The sequence below is a fragment of the Glandiceps talaboti genome, chromosome 6 (genome assembly GCF_964340395.1).
Source record: "Glandiceps talaboti chromosome 6, keGlaTala1.1, whole genome shotgun sequence".
Lineage (NCBI taxonomy): Eukaryota > Metazoa > Hemichordata > Enteropneusta > Spengelidae > Glandiceps > Glandiceps talaboti.
The window spans coordinates 20684752-20703620 of NC_135554.1; the positions used below are offsets into that span (position 1 = coordinate 20684752).

The 18869-nt window shown below is 35.2% G+C and overlaps 2 protein-coding genes across 2 annotated transcripts; one reads left to right on the forward strand and one right to left on the reverse strand.

Moving 5' to 3' along the window:
* The first annotated feature begins 1033 nt into the window (after positions 1 to 1033).
* Positions 1034 to 12438, forward strand: LOC144436376 (cysteine protease ATG4D-like). The gene is made up of 9 exons (XM_078125167.1): positions 1034 to 1236; positions 2547 to 2630; positions 3718 to 3933; positions 4780 to 4966; positions 5533 to 5609; positions 6548 to 6778; positions 7254 to 7330; positions 9057 to 9176; positions 9967 to 12438. The coding sequence occupies exons 1-9, from the start codon at positions 1119 to 1121 to the stop codon at positions 10144 to 10146; spliced, it is 1290 nt and encodes a 429-aa protein (XP_077981293.1). The 5' UTR covers positions 1034 to 1118; the 3' UTR covers positions 10147 to 12438.
* Positions 12439 to 14445: 2007 nt separating this feature from the next.
* Positions 14446 to 18771, reverse strand: LOC144436618 (UDP-N-acetylglucosamine transferase subunit ALG14-like). The gene is made up of 5 exons (XM_078125444.1): positions 18627 to 18771; positions 17553 to 17701; positions 16981 to 17103; positions 16582 to 16641; positions 14446 to 15700 (listed from the first exon to the last, which is right to left on the reverse strand). The coding sequence occupies exons 1-5, from the start codon at positions 18643 to 18645 to the stop codon at positions 15530 to 15532; spliced, it is 522 nt and encodes a 173-aa protein (XP_077981570.1). The 5' UTR covers positions 18646 to 18771; the 3' UTR covers positions 14446 to 15529.
* Between the last annotated feature and the right edge of the window lie 98 nt (positions 18772 to 18869).

Below are 18869 nucleotides of genomic sequence, written 5' to 3' on the forward strand. Positions count from 1 at the left end.
CGTCAAACAAGACGCACCGCCAAGACGGTTCGTTATTTCGCAGTGTCATGGAAGAAATAACTGCTCTGGTTTGCGAGAATGGTGTTCCAAGTATTCCTAATGTGATTATTTTCTACGAATTTGTATTCATTGTTAAAGTATTTCAAGTTTCTATACAACGGAAGACGCAATGACAAAGAAGTCCGTACGAATGATGTATGTGTTGTTTTTTCATTTCAAAAAATATTTTTTTTTGTACCTGTATACACGATGAATAAAATAAAATTAATTTTTGAGTTCACATTTTCCGTGAATACATTCAAAATTGAATTTCACCGTTATTTTTGAAAATTACTTTTTGAAAGGAGTTTTTTTTCTTTGAAGCAATAGGTTTTGTTCGCAAGTTCACTAATTCTTATAAGAGTAATAGCAAAAGACACATTGATTTCTTCATCAGCTTTTTCCGCCTTTCGTTGTTCATACGCCTAGGGGGTCAAGTATATCTTTATTTTCACAGAGTTAAGGACCCATTCCAATATGGCGTACATAGGTTGTCCTTGAATTTTGTGATTTCCCTCTGTCATGGATTGAAACAACAGTATTTAGTGTTTCATTTTCAGGTAGCTACCATTGCCGAACTTCTGTAGTCATTTCATCCGTAGTCTGCGATGGTTTGGAGAACCCACACTTCCATATATTCACGGTGGCGGAAGTAAATCGCTTCCCATGTACTCGCTCGCCAAGTGTGTGTGAAGTCGAGTCACGAGTTCGCAGACCGAGTGAAGTTGTTACATTGTTATCACCACACTGTTTGTACCTTCCCAACAATTTGGAGAAGTGATTGAGAGAGGATATCATACCGGTTCATGTTGACGGAGTGATCAGAATTGTGAGTTGACATGTTCTGAGAAATGCAACGGAAGAAACATCGCTGGTAGTACAATCCCGGATATAATTGATTTGAGACAGTGCCTGGTAGTGGGACGTCCGTACAAAACCGTTCTACCTAATAGGATCGCTTGATCAGGGTTTTTATTTTTCACGCACAATTATGATCTCATTCTCAGTTTTGTTACACAGAGGCTATAGATAGATTGAGCAGTGAATACTATAATATCGCAAGAAAAAATCATATTGCCATGGCCACGGGCATGAACAGTGACTATGATAGTGGCGAGAATTCGGCGTCGGAGGGTGCAGACCAGACTGAAAAAGTAAAGACAAAAATCATGTCTGTATGGAACAATATGAAATATGGTAAATACACAATAGCTAGAGTTTATAACATTTATTTTTTGTTCCACTTCTAAATATAGACAGTGGAAGAGTTATGACCAAATTAATATAATAAATTCAATTTTATATAAACAAATCCTGCTCGCAGACAGAGTAAGTCGAGACTTGTTGCCGACGTTGTCCACTTTTATCATGGATGTATTAATGTCTCACCATGGATGTATTAAGGGAGCAAATACATCCATGGTCTCACCAGTAATTTTCGACTTTGCACAGTCCAGTCCTGACTTACTCCGTCTGCAAACAGGACTAGTTATAAATCAGCTTGGAGTCACATGATAACTACTGTACATAACATGACATATTTCATTATAGGACAAACACTTGGTGAGGAGCTTGTCACAGGGTTTACTTCATGAAAAGTGCGTTTTTCAGATGGTGAGATAAAGTTTGTAGACAAACTGCCAAGCATGTATGACATGTATCATTCACAAACTCTTCCTCAGGTTTTCGGAAAAGTCACATTTTGTGATTGTAAGTACATCAAAAGATGTATTCACAACCACAACACAATATGTGACAGCTGGTACTGGTGGTATTTAATATGCTGCCATACTTCATCAAACGTTTAGTTGATGTTGTGACGCTGATTATAGATTAACAAATGGAGTCTCTACCTCCTCATGGAATAAGAGGAGAGATTTCAAACAATATGCATAAAAATTGAGTTAATTACAAAACGAAAAATTCACAATTGCTACTCACAGTCGCAAATTTATTCATGAAAATTACTCTTAGGGCTAAAAAAATTAAGTGTTTGGTTCTGGTTACCCGACCCCCACCTAGTTTTTCATGCTGACCCTTAACCTTTTTTTTTTACGTATTTTGCGGAAAAAATAATAAAACAAGAAAATTATGAAGTCTTGCAAGAAATAGTGGATGTGGATACTGACATCAATGTTAAAAGACAATATAAAAATGTTCTTCCAATCTGTAATGGCTGTACATCTGATAGGAAGAAACCAGTAACACACAGACCATATGGAAAACAACAGAAAACATAACTACTTGAACTAGACACTCGCACATGAAAAAAACCCATATATATATATACTAGTATTATATATATTTAAAAAAAATCTACCTACTGCATCTATTCTAAAATTGAGCGTAATCTGAACATCCGTTGTTAGGACTTAGTGAAAATTAATTACTGTGAAAGCTGATTTCATAAGCAGTCATTCTCAAATGAGTTGATATTTATAAATGAATGAAACAAACCAAGTTTTTTTTTCACTCGGGAATAATATTTTGTAATTTTCTGTTTACAGGATGGACAATGAAAAGTAGAACAAATTTTAGCTATGAAACTCCAATATGGCTTTTAGGTGAATGTTACCACCACAGACCTGATGGTAAGTACAAATAATAATCTTTTAAATGAACAAGAAACAATATAAAGGGGACCCTACTTTTTTCTGTTTCTCATTACCCCACTGACCCAAATTTTCTGCTCTGACATCAAAATAAAAAAATATTTTTATTTTTGCCCACCCTTAACATTTTACAGAAAAGCGCCCTCTCAGGCACGAATAAGTAAGTGTCTGGACTGTCGACATCATCTACAATCATGTTAACAACACTTGTTCACAAACAGAGTATTTCTTTCATAACGAAAGTTATTCAAGTAGGGGGGGGGGGGGGCTGAAAACATGGCAATTGTGTAGAGAAGCTGGGAAAGGGCTTGTTACCAGGAATCCAATAAAAAGAAGATAAAGAGGAAGAAAAGGAGAGGCAGAGAAACATGAAGATGTTTTTAAAAAAAAATTTTTTGCTTAAAAAAAAAATTGGCCGACTGACCTATATATAGTTGCCGTGAAAAAATAATGAGAAACATTAATAAAAATAGGGTCACCCTAGTGATATACTAGTGAGATTGAAATCTTACTAGGCCTATAAATCTTGTCTAAATGAAAACAGATGGTAAACAATTTCAAAAGAGTCGTTGCAATTGTGAAATTGAAACCAACCAACAAAACCACCTCAAAGAATATGCCAAGACATTAAATCATTAGTAAAATATGGTTATTTTAGTCCAGTAAATTAGAAATGAATGCGACATTTCAGTCTGTCTGTGCGTACATACCTATTTACGTACAGGCAAAGGTCTGTGATAGTCGCATTTGTTTGTAATTTACTATTCCAAAGTAACTATGTTGTACTGTCCTATTGATTCTTGGCACCATTAACAATATATTTTCCATTGATTCTTCATATTGCCATAAAAGTTATGGAAAAATTAAAAAATGTGTTTTTCACTTATGTGTTTGCTAAGGTTTTGAAACCCTTGTAGGGGGAAAGAATCAGGTAAAATTTGCATAGATTTCCATACTGCACACCTCAGTTTTGGTGGGGAACCCTGGTAAAACACCTTATAGGCACTTAGCAGATTTTACCTAATTACTACATATATCAGTAAACTTATTGTGATTTTATCATCAGATCCCCCGGAGTCTGAACAATCAGCTGAAGATGGACATCTCACTCCAATGGAAATGTTCAAAAGAGACTTTTTCAGCCGAATATGGTTGACATACCGTAGAGAGTTCCCTCAGTTAGCAGGATCTAGTCTGACAACAGACTGTGGTTGGGGATGTATGCTACGTAGTGGTCAAATGCTGCTTGCACAGAGTTTTGTCAATCATTTTCTTGGAAGAGGTAATACATATTCAGGATCACATTTCTGACTATCTTTCTTTTGGTGTTTTACCAAAGATACTATGTTCAAAAGGTTTTTAAATTGAGAAAGTGATTTGATAGTGAAATATCTTTGTAAGTGTTTGTGTTATTAGAAACTTTAGAAATTTATCACCAGTGACGTTTTGGGCCAGTTTATAGGTAGTAGGTGACATCATCTCTATGTCATCTCAAATTCCCTGGTCTCAAATCATTCTTATTGTTTGATATATGAAGTTTAATCATATGTGTTGAAGAGAGACCATGTCTATGGTTTATTCCTCTTTCTCTCAACTTGTACTTGGTTGTGTACAAACAAATACTCTAGGGATATAGAGGATTTTAATCATCCCTTTTTAAGGATATGTGCATAACAAGTAAGTTCAAACTGAATCTATTAAGTAAGAAGCCTTAGCGCATAAATTAGCATGCGCTCACAATTAGATGTAGCAATCCATCCATCAAAAGAAGTTACAACCAGGGTCTGGTTAGGGATTAGTCTGTAAGGTACATACACACTGTGATTGGGCGCCCTCAGAGATTGGTTGACCCATTTCCCTCACAAGCGATTGAATCCTATCCATGACTTTATGGTAAGATATAGAACAGTGGACCAACTGTTCGCGAAATAAACAATTGCATTCGAGTTAGGGGGTTAAGATTAGGGAGTGGTTTAGTTTATATCTATAACTAAAAATATGTGTCTTTGGGTTAGTGTTAGACCTACTAACATGAACAGGATTTGTAATGTCAGATACAAGTGGTCCACTGTACTACGTGTGTCCCAGATTTACAGTGTTCTTTATTTTTTCCAAATTTGTGTTTCAGATTGGTGTTCTTACGATCCACAAACACCCCAGCAAGTGGACTATCATCGCCAGATTATCAAGTGGTTTGGAGACCAGCCTACTGAACAAAGTCCGTTTTCTGTACATAAACTTGTTAGTTTAGGCTATCAGGCTGGTAAAAAAGCAGGTGATTGGTATGGACCAGCCTCAGTTGCATATCTGCTTAAGTAAGTCATTCTTCCTGTTGTATTTTTTTTTTCAAATTGTTGACTGTGAAAATCACTTGCATTTTCATACACTTTTTCTTTATTAAGGAATACTAGGATATTGGTATTAAAAACCAAGAAGTGTTGACCCTTGATGTATTTTTTAGAAGTAACAAGGACAATATTGAGAAAAGTATGCCCTCAGTGTCCTTTACTTTCTGTTCATGTATATGTGAATGCTCCAGGAAATAAAGCTACTTTAATAAACTATGAGAGATGTTGTACACTGAAGGGAATAAGCACTCAGGAGTCATGAATATTCATTGTGAAGCCATGAATATATTATGTCTGCTGACTCCCATCATGCATTGGCCCATAGCAAAGATACCCAATAAAGGCACAATATCAACTTGATTTTTTTCTGAAATCACAAGTGATTGTAGGTGATGTAAAATCATGAAATGACTCTCCAGAACCCATAGTTTATGAAATACTATTATTTCCTGGATTGGTGTTTCCCTTTAAGCGGACATAACCAAGACAGACCAATAACATTACTAAGCTATCTGTGTATGTGTTGTTGACAGGAAAGCAATGGATATAGCACCAGGGTTTGATCCACTACTTAGTCAACTGTGTGTTTATATAGCTCAGGATTGTACAGGTAAGATGTTAACCTGATGATTTTTGCCCAAAAATTAATTTTAAATTTATTCACTGAAGATAGAAAAGATGTGTCGTTGTTGTTATCATGTTTTTAGTAACCACTCGGACACAAATGTGATGCACAATGTAACAGCATAAAGCATTTGTCAAAAATTTGTTGAATTTTGTAGTGCTCAGCAAGAAGGGAAAATATGATGGTTGTATTTCTGTTAAAAGACTTGACCAGCAGAATGACTACCAGGACCCCTTCACATTTAGAATCATGACATCATTAACAGTATTTGATGTTAGATTGAAAGTTTCATTGATGATTTAGTTGTTGGTTATAGGAGTACAAAGATGACTCTTTATTTTTACATTCGATGTCAGCATAGCTTGACCTTAAAGTCTGTGTGTATAACTCAACTCAACACATTGCAAAAACTAGAAAGTGTCTGAAAAGTTTACACATTTGTTAATTTTTGACAATGTATTGAGTTACACACAGGCTTGGTATATGTTGTTGTACATTCTTTTGTCAAGTAGGTAAACAAAGTAGAGTTGTTTTATGAATAAAAAATCAAAAATGAATACAGATTTGTCATCCATAGCAGTGTTGTGAACTTGCAGCTAAGACACAACAGTCCAGTCTGTTTTCACTCAAATTCTTTAAAAAAAGAACCAAAAATACATGTTTAGAAAGACAGCATTAATAATGCAATAAATAGTTTGGTATTGCATTAATTGTTCATATACTTTTTTTGAATTTCTTCCATTTTGTCGAGTCGTGTTCATTCTCAGTTTTCATGAAGACAAACTGAAGTATGAAACTATAACCAATTCCAGCCATCAATTCCAGTACTACAAATTGTAATTCCACAGAAATTTGAAGACAAGTTACCATGGTAACCTAAACAGCTGTGAATGACCTTTTTTTTTCTATGTTACATTTTTCAGTGTATAAACAAGATGTAATCAATTTATGTCGAAGTCAGCGTTCTGACGTGGCGGATACAAGTGGTAGTCAACAATGGTGTTCAGTTATCATTCTAGTTCCTGTCCGACTCGGTGGTGAAGAACTGAATCCAGTTTACATCCCATGTCTCAAATCATTATTTACACTCCAATATTGTCTAGGTATCATAGGTGGCAAACCCAAACATTCTCTCTATTTTATAGGATTTCAAGGTAAATACAGGAATATCAAAAACAACTATTTTGTGGAATGAGTGTCTGTGTGCCCTCCCTCCATTAAAGGTTTATTTACACACTAGTCGTGCAAATCAAATTGTGTGTTTTGTATAACTTACTACCAAATCAGAGAGTTTCAATTAGGTCGTGTGTACATTTAAAAAAATTCACACACTGACAGTGTGCAATGATACATTTTATCTTACTATGAACACAAATCAACATCACTGTCAGATGAAACAAGAAAGATTCAAACACAAAACTATTTATTAGTGTTCACAGTGACATAAAATGTAACATTTTATGTCTGCTAGTCTGGTGTAGTTATCAATGATTAGTTCATTTACATAGCTGGCAGAATTTCTTTTCTCACTACTCTATCCGCCAAATATTGTGAATGTTGAATTATTTTCCCTTGTGTTGAATCTTGTGATTGTCACATGAATAAATCTACTTTTTTATTTCTTTTCAGAGGATAAATTAATTAATTTAGACCCACATCTCTGTCAGGATGTAGTGGATATGAGATCAAAGGATTTTCCACTTACGGTAAACATGTCTTTTCACTTCTGGCAGATTTTCATATATCGCTAACTTGAAGTCTCGGTGTTTTAGCTGAAAGTGTGCAAACCCTGATAAAGTTGTATAGATTTCCATCCCTTATACCATAGTTTAGGTTGAAGACATGGGTAAAAGGTTAAAGGGGGGGGGGGGGGGGCTCAGTTAGATTTTTCTTTCAACAGAAACACAGACTTTTAATTGTCGTTAAAGAGATTTGCTACAAAATAAATCTTGAAAAGAATTGGTAATTTCATGAAATTTCGCATACATGATCTTTGATATGGAAATGTATTAAAAAATGATACAAAGGGTCACTGCATTCATTTCCATGGAAACAAAGGCCAAACACAGGTGCCTTAAGAATGTAAAAATTGACAACCCTTTTTTGTACATTTGAAGTTAAAATAACATTTTTGTGTGGAAAAGATGTTTGACCTCACCTCTAGATGGAAATAATATCTTAATATCAAATGTCCACACCTCAAACTACAAACATTCTTTGAATTCGCCACCAGTGTTTATGTATTGAATGTAACAATTTGTAACTATTAACAATGAATTTCTGATGCAACATGTATTTATATCACACACTGTAGTTCATATTGAAGGTCCTGATGATGTTTAAGGTAAAGGGTCACACTTGGTATGGCACAACTTTAGGTCAAAGTTCAGCATTGAGACATAGTTGTCTTAATCTTATCATCCAAGTTGACTGATAAATTTGAAGAGTGTGTTGCATAATTCCCATTTATTTAGACAATTATAGACTATTGTTAGAAATTTAGGAAATAGTAGTGGTGGAATATGCCATATTCCATGTACATAAGTTTGGCCATTTTGCACGTACAATCGCAAGAGAGTGACCCAGATTTGGCAAAGTTAGGATTAAAATGAGGTCAAGGTTGCTGATTGTATTACAATGCATGAAGCTGCTAACAAAATGTGTGTAAATGAACTCCCATGTGTACTTACGAGAGTATTTGGTAGTAGTGGTTGGGCATAATTTAATTACTGGTAGTTACTAATAAAACAGTACAGCAAGAATAACATGGAAAACGAGTAGTAACTTCATGTATGCTTTTTTCGTACTCCCTATATCAAACTATTGTGGCCCTCACTTTCAGCTCCAAAACAGCTTGCAAACAGTGCTCCTAGTAGCCAAACCATGACATTGTTTGATAACCAGAATATGACGTTTTTATATTGTAAGAAGATTGCCACTGTGCAGAGAGACAACTACTTGTTAATAGCAAAGTGATTGATAAATCTACAGTATTTTTGTTAAAGTCAGTAAGAAGGTAAAATTTAGTTGAGTTCCTCAGTCATTTACTAGGGTTCTCAAACACAATGGTAAACTGTGTTGTAATCTATATTATCTAATTTGCCCCCTTCTGTTATCAGGATTCCATAACCCTAGCAAACACACTGATCTGTGATTTCTGAGTTTACTGTGAATAATCAACAACAAACTGTTATTGTATGATTCAAGATATTTTTAAAGGGATTGATTTTCAAAATTCATAAACTCAGAGCAGTAGGACCATGACTATCTTTAGGAGTTGTTAACTAGTGTCATTGTGTGATAAACTATGATCTGCCTTCCTTTAACAGCGCCCTCTCTGGTATAAACATGCTCTCATACAGTCCGTTTGTTTCTGTCCCCCCCCCCTTGTGATAGTGTTCAATATGTTCCTATTGTTTTCTTATATTGCAGTCCTTCCATTGTATGTCTCCACGTAAGATGTCTTTCCAAAAAATGGACCCCAGTTGTACTGTAGGTTTCTACTGTAAAACCCAAGAGGATTTCAAACAATTTTGTAGATATACAGAAGAGGTGAGTGTACATTAACATTGGAATAGTTGATAAACTCTCCCTCTCCGTCAACACTAAAACACAGACTATTTTACAGACTATAATAAACGAATACAAAAAATGGTTATAAATGACCAGGTTTTGATTCTCCGTCAGACACAATCGATGGTCAAAATTATTGTAAACAGGAATGAAACCACAAATAAAAAGTTGTATATTTTGTTTCAAGTATTCCAGAAGACGTATACAGATTAGTAGAAATTGTATATGTTGGATTTGGTGTTAAACTGTCTTTACTCATAAATAGGTGTGTTTTTCTGTGCGTATTTTAGATTGTAAGATATGTCTTATTGTGCACGCTTCTGAACTTCAGCATGGCATGACCGGTTGTATCTTACAGACTATGCGTATTTGTACTCGTTCGCTTTAGAGACACTATACGTTAGTCCATTTTCCAGAGATTGTCATTGAAACACAATCCATTATAGTACCTCACACAATCAATGTTGAATGAAAAATATTGATTTTTATACCCTTTTTTTTTATGTCAAGACAAACTGTGTCTACATCACTGGTTCTTCAGTGCTCACAATATGAGTCAAAATATTCCAAATAATCATTACATTCCCTAATTTTTCATAGCTAATACTTTTGGAGATATATCAAACTATTCATGACATGAGAGTTTACTCATCTAGCAACTTGTACAGGTATTTTTCCTTGGCTGAATGAAGAAAAATATTGGGGAATAACATCTAATTCTACAGGGACTGGCACTAAAACACACTCCATTTTGTTAATTGGTCGACAGATTTTAGATTCCACCAAACATGCAGGGGATTATCCTATGTTTGTCTTCAGTGAAGGCTGTAGTCATGAGAATGAAGTACCATTGTCTCAACGAAACAAACCAGATAGGCTACTAAGAGTACGTCATTTCGATGCTGACGGCAGACCAAAGTCACGTACAGAAGAATTTGTATTCCTTTGAGGAATGGAAAACTCATGGATTGTAGATAAATATCAAAATTGTAATATAAATGGATACCATGGTAACAAAAAGTCAGTTAGATGAAAATTTGAAATAAGATGTGTCAAACGTTAGAAGCAGTAGGTCCAACTTGACCAAACTACCTAGAATATCATGTACTGTAGCAGCAGTTTTATATTGGTAAAGTACAAAAAGTTACTTGTTATGTCGTCTTATCATATTTACATGAATGGTAGTGTAGATTAATAGAAATGGTTGGCACATGTGAATACACTCTTTTACATGTGTAGTAGTGTATTTGCATATTTCAACGTGATGCAAATGAGTATGCAAATATATTGTAATGATCTAATGCTGCTGCACTCCAAATACAAGATGGCTGCTCTTGAGCTTGAGCAGTCCTGTGACTGGAATACTAGTATATCAAGAATACATTCGTTATCAGCATGACATCTGGAAAGGACAAAGTCATACAGTGGAAAATTTACAGTTGTAGCAATGCGATCTGTTGCTTCTTTTTAGCTTTTAAGGGACAAGTCTATAGGGACCTATACGGATTTGATCCATGTGTACGTGTATGCATGCATGTCCAGCTGTATCTCTGACATGCATAAGCCAACTTCTTTCAAACCTAGCACAAAGGTGAGATCTAGCAATGACACAGTCATATAGGGGAAGATTTAATGCATTTGTTGCATCACTGTAGCTCCCAATGGATGAAATCCAGAGGGGGGCTATTGGAATGGGTTCTCTGTGTGTGTGCATGTCCAGCCATATTTCTGATGTACACAAGCTATTTTCTTCCAAACATAGCACAAAGGTGACATGGTAGGATGGTCAGCATATGCACACCACTTATATTCACAACCTTGTCAACTTTGACAGCCATCTATCAAGTACATATTAGCCGTCACAATGGAATAATCAATGCATTTAATATGTAGTACATGTATACTGGTAGTTACTGTTCTTAAAAGACAGACTGAGACTTTTCCCTTTAGGTGTATATAATATATATATAATGTACTATGTATTACATATCAATGCAGAATGACCATGTTTCATACACTATCAGTGTAATCACATATGAATTATAACATGGACTGTCATGCAGAATGAATTCACTCAAACATTATCACTAAAAGGCAGTGATGTCATTGGCAATATGATTCAAGTAATGACCATTCAGGTATTTCCAATATTTTATCTTTAAGTAGTTGTGAACATGTGAACAAGTATGTTGTCACTGTTAGCTAGTCAGATGAATTGTAATATACATACCATATTTAACTGTCAGTGTTTTGTACTCAGAGCTGAGTAAATATAAATGTCATACTTTTTGTAAATGTTTTGTTGAGGTCACCAGTCGTAGATGACCTTTGAACTTTGACATACAATATGGTAGTGTGATTGCTGAAAGGAGGAACATGGCCTATGCTGCACTACATAGAAGTCTCACCAAAGAGAGCCCTCGGAGGCCTAGGTACAACTATTTTCATTGAAATTATAGAAGTCATTGTAACCTTTGACTATATCTACTTCAGGTTTCTAAAATAATATAAATTGTGATTGTCGTACATTTTGCCAAATATCATGTGTATAAAGATCCAAGTTTTTGCTAAGGATGGTAAGTAGGTAAAATGTACTTGTGTTCCCCCACCAAAATTAAGGTACAAGATATGGAAGTCTATGCAAGTTTTACCAGATTTCTCCATTCTGTTAATGCTTGGGTTCCCAAAGATAAGCAAAAACACTGATTCAGTGGTCATGTCACAGTCTAGCAACTAAATGTTTGCGCTCATTTTTTACAATCTCTCCATATATAGTCAAATGGACAAATTCTACAGAAAATCTAGCTCCTGCTGGGGAAAGGTTGAACAGCGCATGTCAGTAGTACAATGCATGTCAGTAGTAATCTGTCACACACTGACAGGCAGTTATAATCGGTTTCTTCATTCAGTTTGCTACAAACCTCCAGTCGTAAAGTAAGTCACCATGAGAATGTGACAATGTCATCATATTTATATCAACTCTCCAATAGCATTAAACTACCGCTGTCGATGGTAAGAACAGAATGCTATGCTAGAGAAAGCAATTTGACTATACGATGGAGAGAAAGATCAGAAAATGAGCTCACACATATACTAGTAGTTTCTAAACTACGTCAGTCAAATCTGAATGCAAGATCATCATGATGTAAACTTTCAGTGTACATGCACAAGAACACAACATTGCAGATAAAATCATACATAATTCTGTTTTGTACAAGATATTGGAGAACATAATCATTGCCTAACAGTCTCATTGTGCTGTATACACAACAGTATCATAAATTACAATTGATTTGTGACATAATGTCATTTTTCTTTCTTATTCAAATAATAGTAATAAATGAACTGATTTTAGCATAAAACTGTATGTATTCATACTGGATGTTTTTTGTGAATGTGTGAATGTCTCTCTCCATGGACAAATGTTGCCAGATATCAGAATTTCAATGTAACATATTTCCTTGATGTTGAGTAATCTTTTCCTTCATTCTTGCATAATTCTGCAAAGTGTCACTATGACTTAATAATAATAATAATGATAGTTTCTTATATAGCGCTTTCCCACTCCGTGCTCAAAGCGCTTTACAATTATTACCCCTGGCTCGGATCAGAACAGCACAACGGCCCTTTTAGTCTTCCTCAACTCCCCGGGGAGCATACAATCCATTGCAGCCATTTAAGCGCATAGGATTAAAGCCTTCACATTGCAACCTACATCCTACCAGGTCCCCAGTTATACAGCTGGGTTGACTGAGGCACAGTCGTGGTTCAAGTCTTGCCCAAGGACTTTAGCCACTCAGAAACAAACAGCAGGCAGCGACGGGGCTCGAACCTGCAACCTGTAGATTCCAAGCCGGTCACGCTAACCATACACCCATCATGACTCCACACTTTGACTACTAAGTTCATCCAACAAAGATAATTACACTGCATACCAAACCCAGGCCCACTGTATACTGTACATATGCATGCAGTTAACATTGTTGATGTACTTTGTTAGGTAGCCCGCAAACAAAAGATGCATTCAAAAACTGCCTTAACTGTGGTATCTATAAAATGTTATGCAGTGGTGGTAAAAGTCATGTCTATTGTATGTCTACCAATCATTAAACTATTAACAGCATTGTAAACATGGTATTCAAAACTTCACAGGACATTTCTTGGTTACTTTTGAATGCCTAACCCTAACCCAAAGTCATTTGCTTTTGAGTGTGAATATTTCTGTAAAACCAAATAACTGTATGATGTCTTTTGATTGTGTGATCTAGATACTGTAAACCTGGAAATTTTCACAAAAGACTTATCTTCACTATTTCACTGGACAGCAACAATGCAAAAATAAGTAGTGACTAAAATACCTTCTTGTACATGAACACAATACATCAGTCTGGTATTAGTAAAACAAGTAGTGCTTGAGAAATAGCTGAAGAGTATAAAATTGCAAAATTTTCTAGTAGTGAAAATATTAAGGTTTATAGTATTTATTGTATTGTTTCTGTCTCTAGCAGTCCTGGCAGTTTACTCTAAGTTAGTTGTCAAATTTTGTTAAAGGCCCACTTCAGATTGGCTTTGAAATATGGTTGTTTGGCAGAGCTAAAGAAAATGCTGGTCCAAAACAAAAGAATGATGTCCATGACTAACTTGAGGAAACAGGATTGAAACAAACCCAACTTGACTTGCTTCATTGTCATGCTTTGAAGCAGAGGCACAACTAACAATCTGCCTTGCAACATGTAATACTATGTAATACCATATCATTCAGTTTTCAGCCCCCAATGGGAGGGGGGGGGGGGGAATTATGATGGGCTCTATTTGTCCATGTATGCACCTGTCCACAGAAAATAGAGACTCCATTGAAGTGTCTACCCCAATTTTATCAGGTGCAAGCTTTCTTTTAAGACTTCAAAGTTGACCTTGACCTTTTGACCAATTACCAAAATAAAACTATTCTGTGCATATTGCTGACACTGGTATTTAAATGTTGCCAATTTTTTTTTTCATCTTGGGCACATTAAATAAAGAACAAGGGTAATACATGCATTTACTTCATCCATTAGTCTTACAGAAGTAAAGTTTTGAGGAAGGTGGGAGTGAAGACTTGTTCTTTCTTTCTTGAATAGTTAAATGACCAGTTTCTGTATTAAACAGATCCTTTATTTGGAATATCCATTCCTTTTTAAAAATTTAATGATATGTAACGAGGAAATAAGTTTAAAGCTTGATATAAACATCTCTTTATTCATTAAAAAATAGTGAAATTTCTCTATACATAACAGTTCTGTCACTTAGACTGTTACCGGTAGTACCATGGTTTTGATTTTTGCATTACTAGACTATCTGTTCATTTGTGACAGCACATAATAGAAACCCAAAGTGAGATTGTTGACGTTAATAAGGCCATTCGTTTCTTTTCTTCTCTTTCTAAATACAGCTCATCGTCACGAGGATTCTCCAATTTATTTGTAGAGATACACCAGTAAAAACTCCACAAAACAGTCCTTGGTTGGTTGAGCACCTGTAATCAATTCTCTACAACCTTTAACACCTAAGTAAAGCAATTCTACTGTATGTCACATTCATTTATGGCATCCACATCAGAGTGAAATAACACAGCTTCCAGTTCTAATTAGTTCTAATTCTAATTACTTACTTTTACTGACATGATGAATGTTTGTAAGGATAAAGAACACTGTTTCAATATCCTTAATTGTAAGACTAGTATGCGGTCCTTGTAATTTAGTCAATTTGTAAACAATGTTGCCTGCTTATGAAAACCAACTGATTACAGTGAATGATAGTCACATGATTATACTCCTCTTTCTCTACAGGGGTATTTGGTTGTACTCAAATTGGGAAAAAGAGGAATATACACCCCATGAGATCTAGACAAAGTTCTTTGACATCTGTATCTTACTTTGCTTCTTAATGGAACATTGTTTAACAGATTTATTACATTTAAAGTGACACTAGTCTAGCTGTTAGACCCTCGGCCACTTGTGCAACTTTTAAAACAAAAATGAGCTGAGGGCGTCTTCAATATTTATTCGGTCACAGATCTGAGGTCTTACTACTGGACTAAGTGACCATGACATACTGAGCTCATAATTAAAAGCAATTGAAAGAGTGGAATCTTACCCCCAATATGAACCCTAAATGATTGTGGCACACAATTAATTATTAGGATGTTCTCGGTTTTAATAGCACCATCAACAGCTGTATCTTGGAGTCATATACACATGTATTATCCCCAAGGATAAAAGTAACAATATCTGCCCATACTCTGTATTATTCCGAATATAAATCTACAAAACCCAAACTCTGTATTCCAAATCTTACACAATCCTCCCTACATAGATACTTTTAGGATAAGCTTTGAGTAACTCTGGCCATTGCACAAATAGTTTGTCAGCGAAATAGTACAAAATCTTTCCAGAGAGAGATAAAGAATCAACCCGACATATGCTTTCCACATATACTACATGGACTTTCTTGACACCAAGGAACTGAAAGAGATCAAAAGAAACAACAGTATTAAATGTAGAATTTACCCATGGCACTATGTATCATGTAAAAGAAATGTCAAGAGGTGAAAAAAACATTTGAATTTAAAGATGTCCTACTACATCGTTGCCTAGTAACAACATCCTTGTCAAGGCCCATGATTTAATCCTATGTACCTCCTCACATAAGTGTTATCTCATCAGTGGCATTATAAGGATTTTATTTGTTTTTTTCTCTATTTTCTTAACTCTGTCTGTCAACTGTTTTTCTCACCTAAATTTCAATCCTAATCTGACATAGGTGTCTAAATTCACAAGGCAGTATACTCAACATTGCTTTCAAACAATAGACCTGTTACCAGTTCCAAGATGCATTGTGCGTCTCTGCATACAATGCCATACATTGTTTACGCGCTGAGGGGTTTGCACTGCTACTCAGGGGGATGGCCGTCACCTGACTGTATCCTGAGTTCACCTGTAAAATCCTTCTCTGTAATTGATGGCATTTAGTCTTTGTTCCATAAAATCACTCATAATCAAAGACGTCAACACGTCTTTCCATTTCCTGATGAAAATGTTATTTCAAACATAATAAAGACAAAACAAGACTAAACGTAACATAAGCGATGTCCTGCTGCACAATGCATCTTGGAATCGGAAAATTGACTATTGTATTATCAGTATTTTAGAGAACTAAGAATATTGACTCCATTGGTGTAATGAGGGATCGAAAGGTTTAGCCACATGGGCATTATATAACTATCATACACATCGTCATCATCGTAAGAATTATAGTCACAGAATTAATTGCACAAAAGAGTGAACTAAAGTTTGAGAATTTTATTGACTGAATTATTAAAATATTCTGATTTCAAATAACTTACTGTTAATGTGAGTGCTGCAGCACATAGAGGTATACAAGTACCTGGACCATTACATAACACCTATACAAAGAAGACCATAAAACACTGGATGATTTAAATGTGTGATGTTTGTGGTGGACTACTGGAATTAAACACGAATGATGGGTCTAAAGGTACTCATCTGACAAAAAGTAATTTTGTCAAATTTTAATTTTAAATTATGATAAGAATCTACATTCAAAGGTAATGTGATCAGAGTTTAGGATGATACATGTACTTTCTCCAAAAGGTCTATGTATCAGGGTGCATTTTTCATGATCAAGTGATGTTGTCACTTTATGATGTGAACATACTGAACAGGACCATCTATCATACATGAACAAGACTGACAGTATGCAGTGAAAAGTTGAATTGACTTACTAGATCTGGTAATGCTTTGAAAACCATTGGAAAGGCATGAAATGTGGCATTGACTGTAGTTAACACTGTGGTTACCCATGACTGGTGAACTTCACGACTCCTTGGTATTCTTTTTAACATGTACTGTTAAGGGGGGAAAATATTAAAAGTGAACAATCTTCAGTGACAAATGTCTATAAATTGTGCAATCATTCAAAAGCTTTCAAACAGAAATAAATAACTCTGACAAGTACAAGTCATGTACATTGTATTCAGGGTTTAAGAAGCAAAATAATTAATTTGACTTTACATTAGTTACAAGTGTGAAATTATCATTATATTCACATTTACATTCATATTCAGAAGTGACCTCAAATTTGAATGTGAATATGACAATAAATGCATGCCTTCATCAAAATGGTATCTAACAATGGCCCTGATGTATGTAGTATTTAGTGCACAGTGTGTGTGTGTGTGTGTGTGTGTGTGTGTGTGTGTGTGTGTGTGTGTGTGTGTGTCTGTGTGTGTGTGTGTGTCTGTGTCTGTGTCTGTGTCTCTGTGTGTAGATGGATCAACATCAAAATTATAAATACCTGGTTTCCCAGCTCTGATTTCTTCATGGTTTCAAGTTTGATAATTTTTTCTTGACTCATTTTGTCAGTGTCAGCCATGACATAGATTCTTGGTTCATAATTAGCAGACACACCACTTAATAGTCGCAACATTTCAGATGTATGGCCACCTGTAATCAGTTTATAAGCAAAAATTGGAAACTGGCTCAAAAAAAATTTCTGAACAATTCTAAACCAGTTTTGGCACACTTACCATTATTGATTTTCTGTAAATATTTCGCATATCTCTACTTCATTTTGGTCTGAAGTCAGAAAAATACTTAGTACTCAGTATATCATATAAGAATTTTGATTTACAAATTGACTAAATTACAAAAATTTTGATTTATAAGTGACAAATATTTCTACTTTATTTTGATTTCACGGTGACCATGTTCACAGATCATCTTCCCCTGTGTGTCAGTTTGATTATATTTATCACAGATTGAGAAAATGAAAGGAATGTATCAAAAAGTGCAAGGTGTCATTGTTAATTAGTCCGTAGGTATCATAGGGGCAATAAATGTGTTGTTGTTCTCCAGTTGACAGTGAGTAGTGGGGATACAAAAGGAACTTGATCTTTCTTGGTGACTGTATAAGTATAATTATTTGTCAAAATAGTCACTGGGACACATAGAGAAAAGTTTCCTTCATTACAGAAGATACAAATCATGCTTATGTTAGAGCGTCCAACCATGGATCCATTATTGACGTACTTTTGATCCGATAATAGATCCATGGTCCAACCATGGGGGATACTTCCATGGTCCAACCTATTCATATATCCCAACTCCCTAGCTTGAATACAAATGTCCATCTATTGTCCATCCAGTCAGTGTCTACTGTTCTATATTCTTGCCTTTTACTTGCATGAACCTGAAGTGGTAACGTTCTATTTATATCCTCAAAGAGAACACCACAAATGGTACTTCTGTGCACTTCATTCAATCAAATACAATTTACAAAATAATATTAATACTAATAGTAATAGTAATACACGTGACAAATTGTTCTCCGATCCCGTATGGAACATTTTTTTTCTGGTGATATTGTTACCTGATCCAAAAATTATCATGGTCTTCAGTGGTCCATTTTTGTTATTTGGTAGTTCACATTTTCCAATACTGTTGAGCAATCTAAAGAGGCGGAAAACAGACAAAGAAAAGAGAAAAACAAGAATGTATGGGAGAACTTCCCAAACACTCAAGGCAGCTGCCATATTGTTGACCTTTAACCCCGCCCTATCGGACAAAAAATAATTTTTGACACATATAAAGATTAAGTAAGATTACGAGTCTA

Excerpts from the sequence above, each read along its gene's own strand:
- LOC144436376 (XM_078125167.1), top strand. The coding sequence starts at position 1,119 with ATGGCCACGGGCATGAACAGTGACTATGATAGTGGCGAGAATTCGGCG. Across the intron at positions 1,237-2,546 it reads ATGGAACAATATGAAATATG|GATGGACAATGAAAAGTAGA; the intron begins GTAAATACACAA and ends TTCTGTTTACAG. Across the intron at positions 9,177-9,966 it reads TTTGTAGATATACAGAAGAG|ATTTTAGATTCCACCAAACA; the intron begins GTGAGTGTACAT and ends ATTGGTCGACAG.
- LOC144436618 (XM_078125444.1), bottom strand. Across the intron at positions 17,104-17,552 it reads AATCAGAGCTGGGAAACCAG|TACATGTTAAAAAGAATACC; the intron begins GTATTTATAATT and ends CCCCCTTAACAG. Across the intron at positions 15,701-16,581 it reads CTGCAGCACTCACATTAACA|TTCCTTGGTGTCAAGAAAGT; the intron begins GTAAGTTATTTG and ends GATCTCTTTCAG.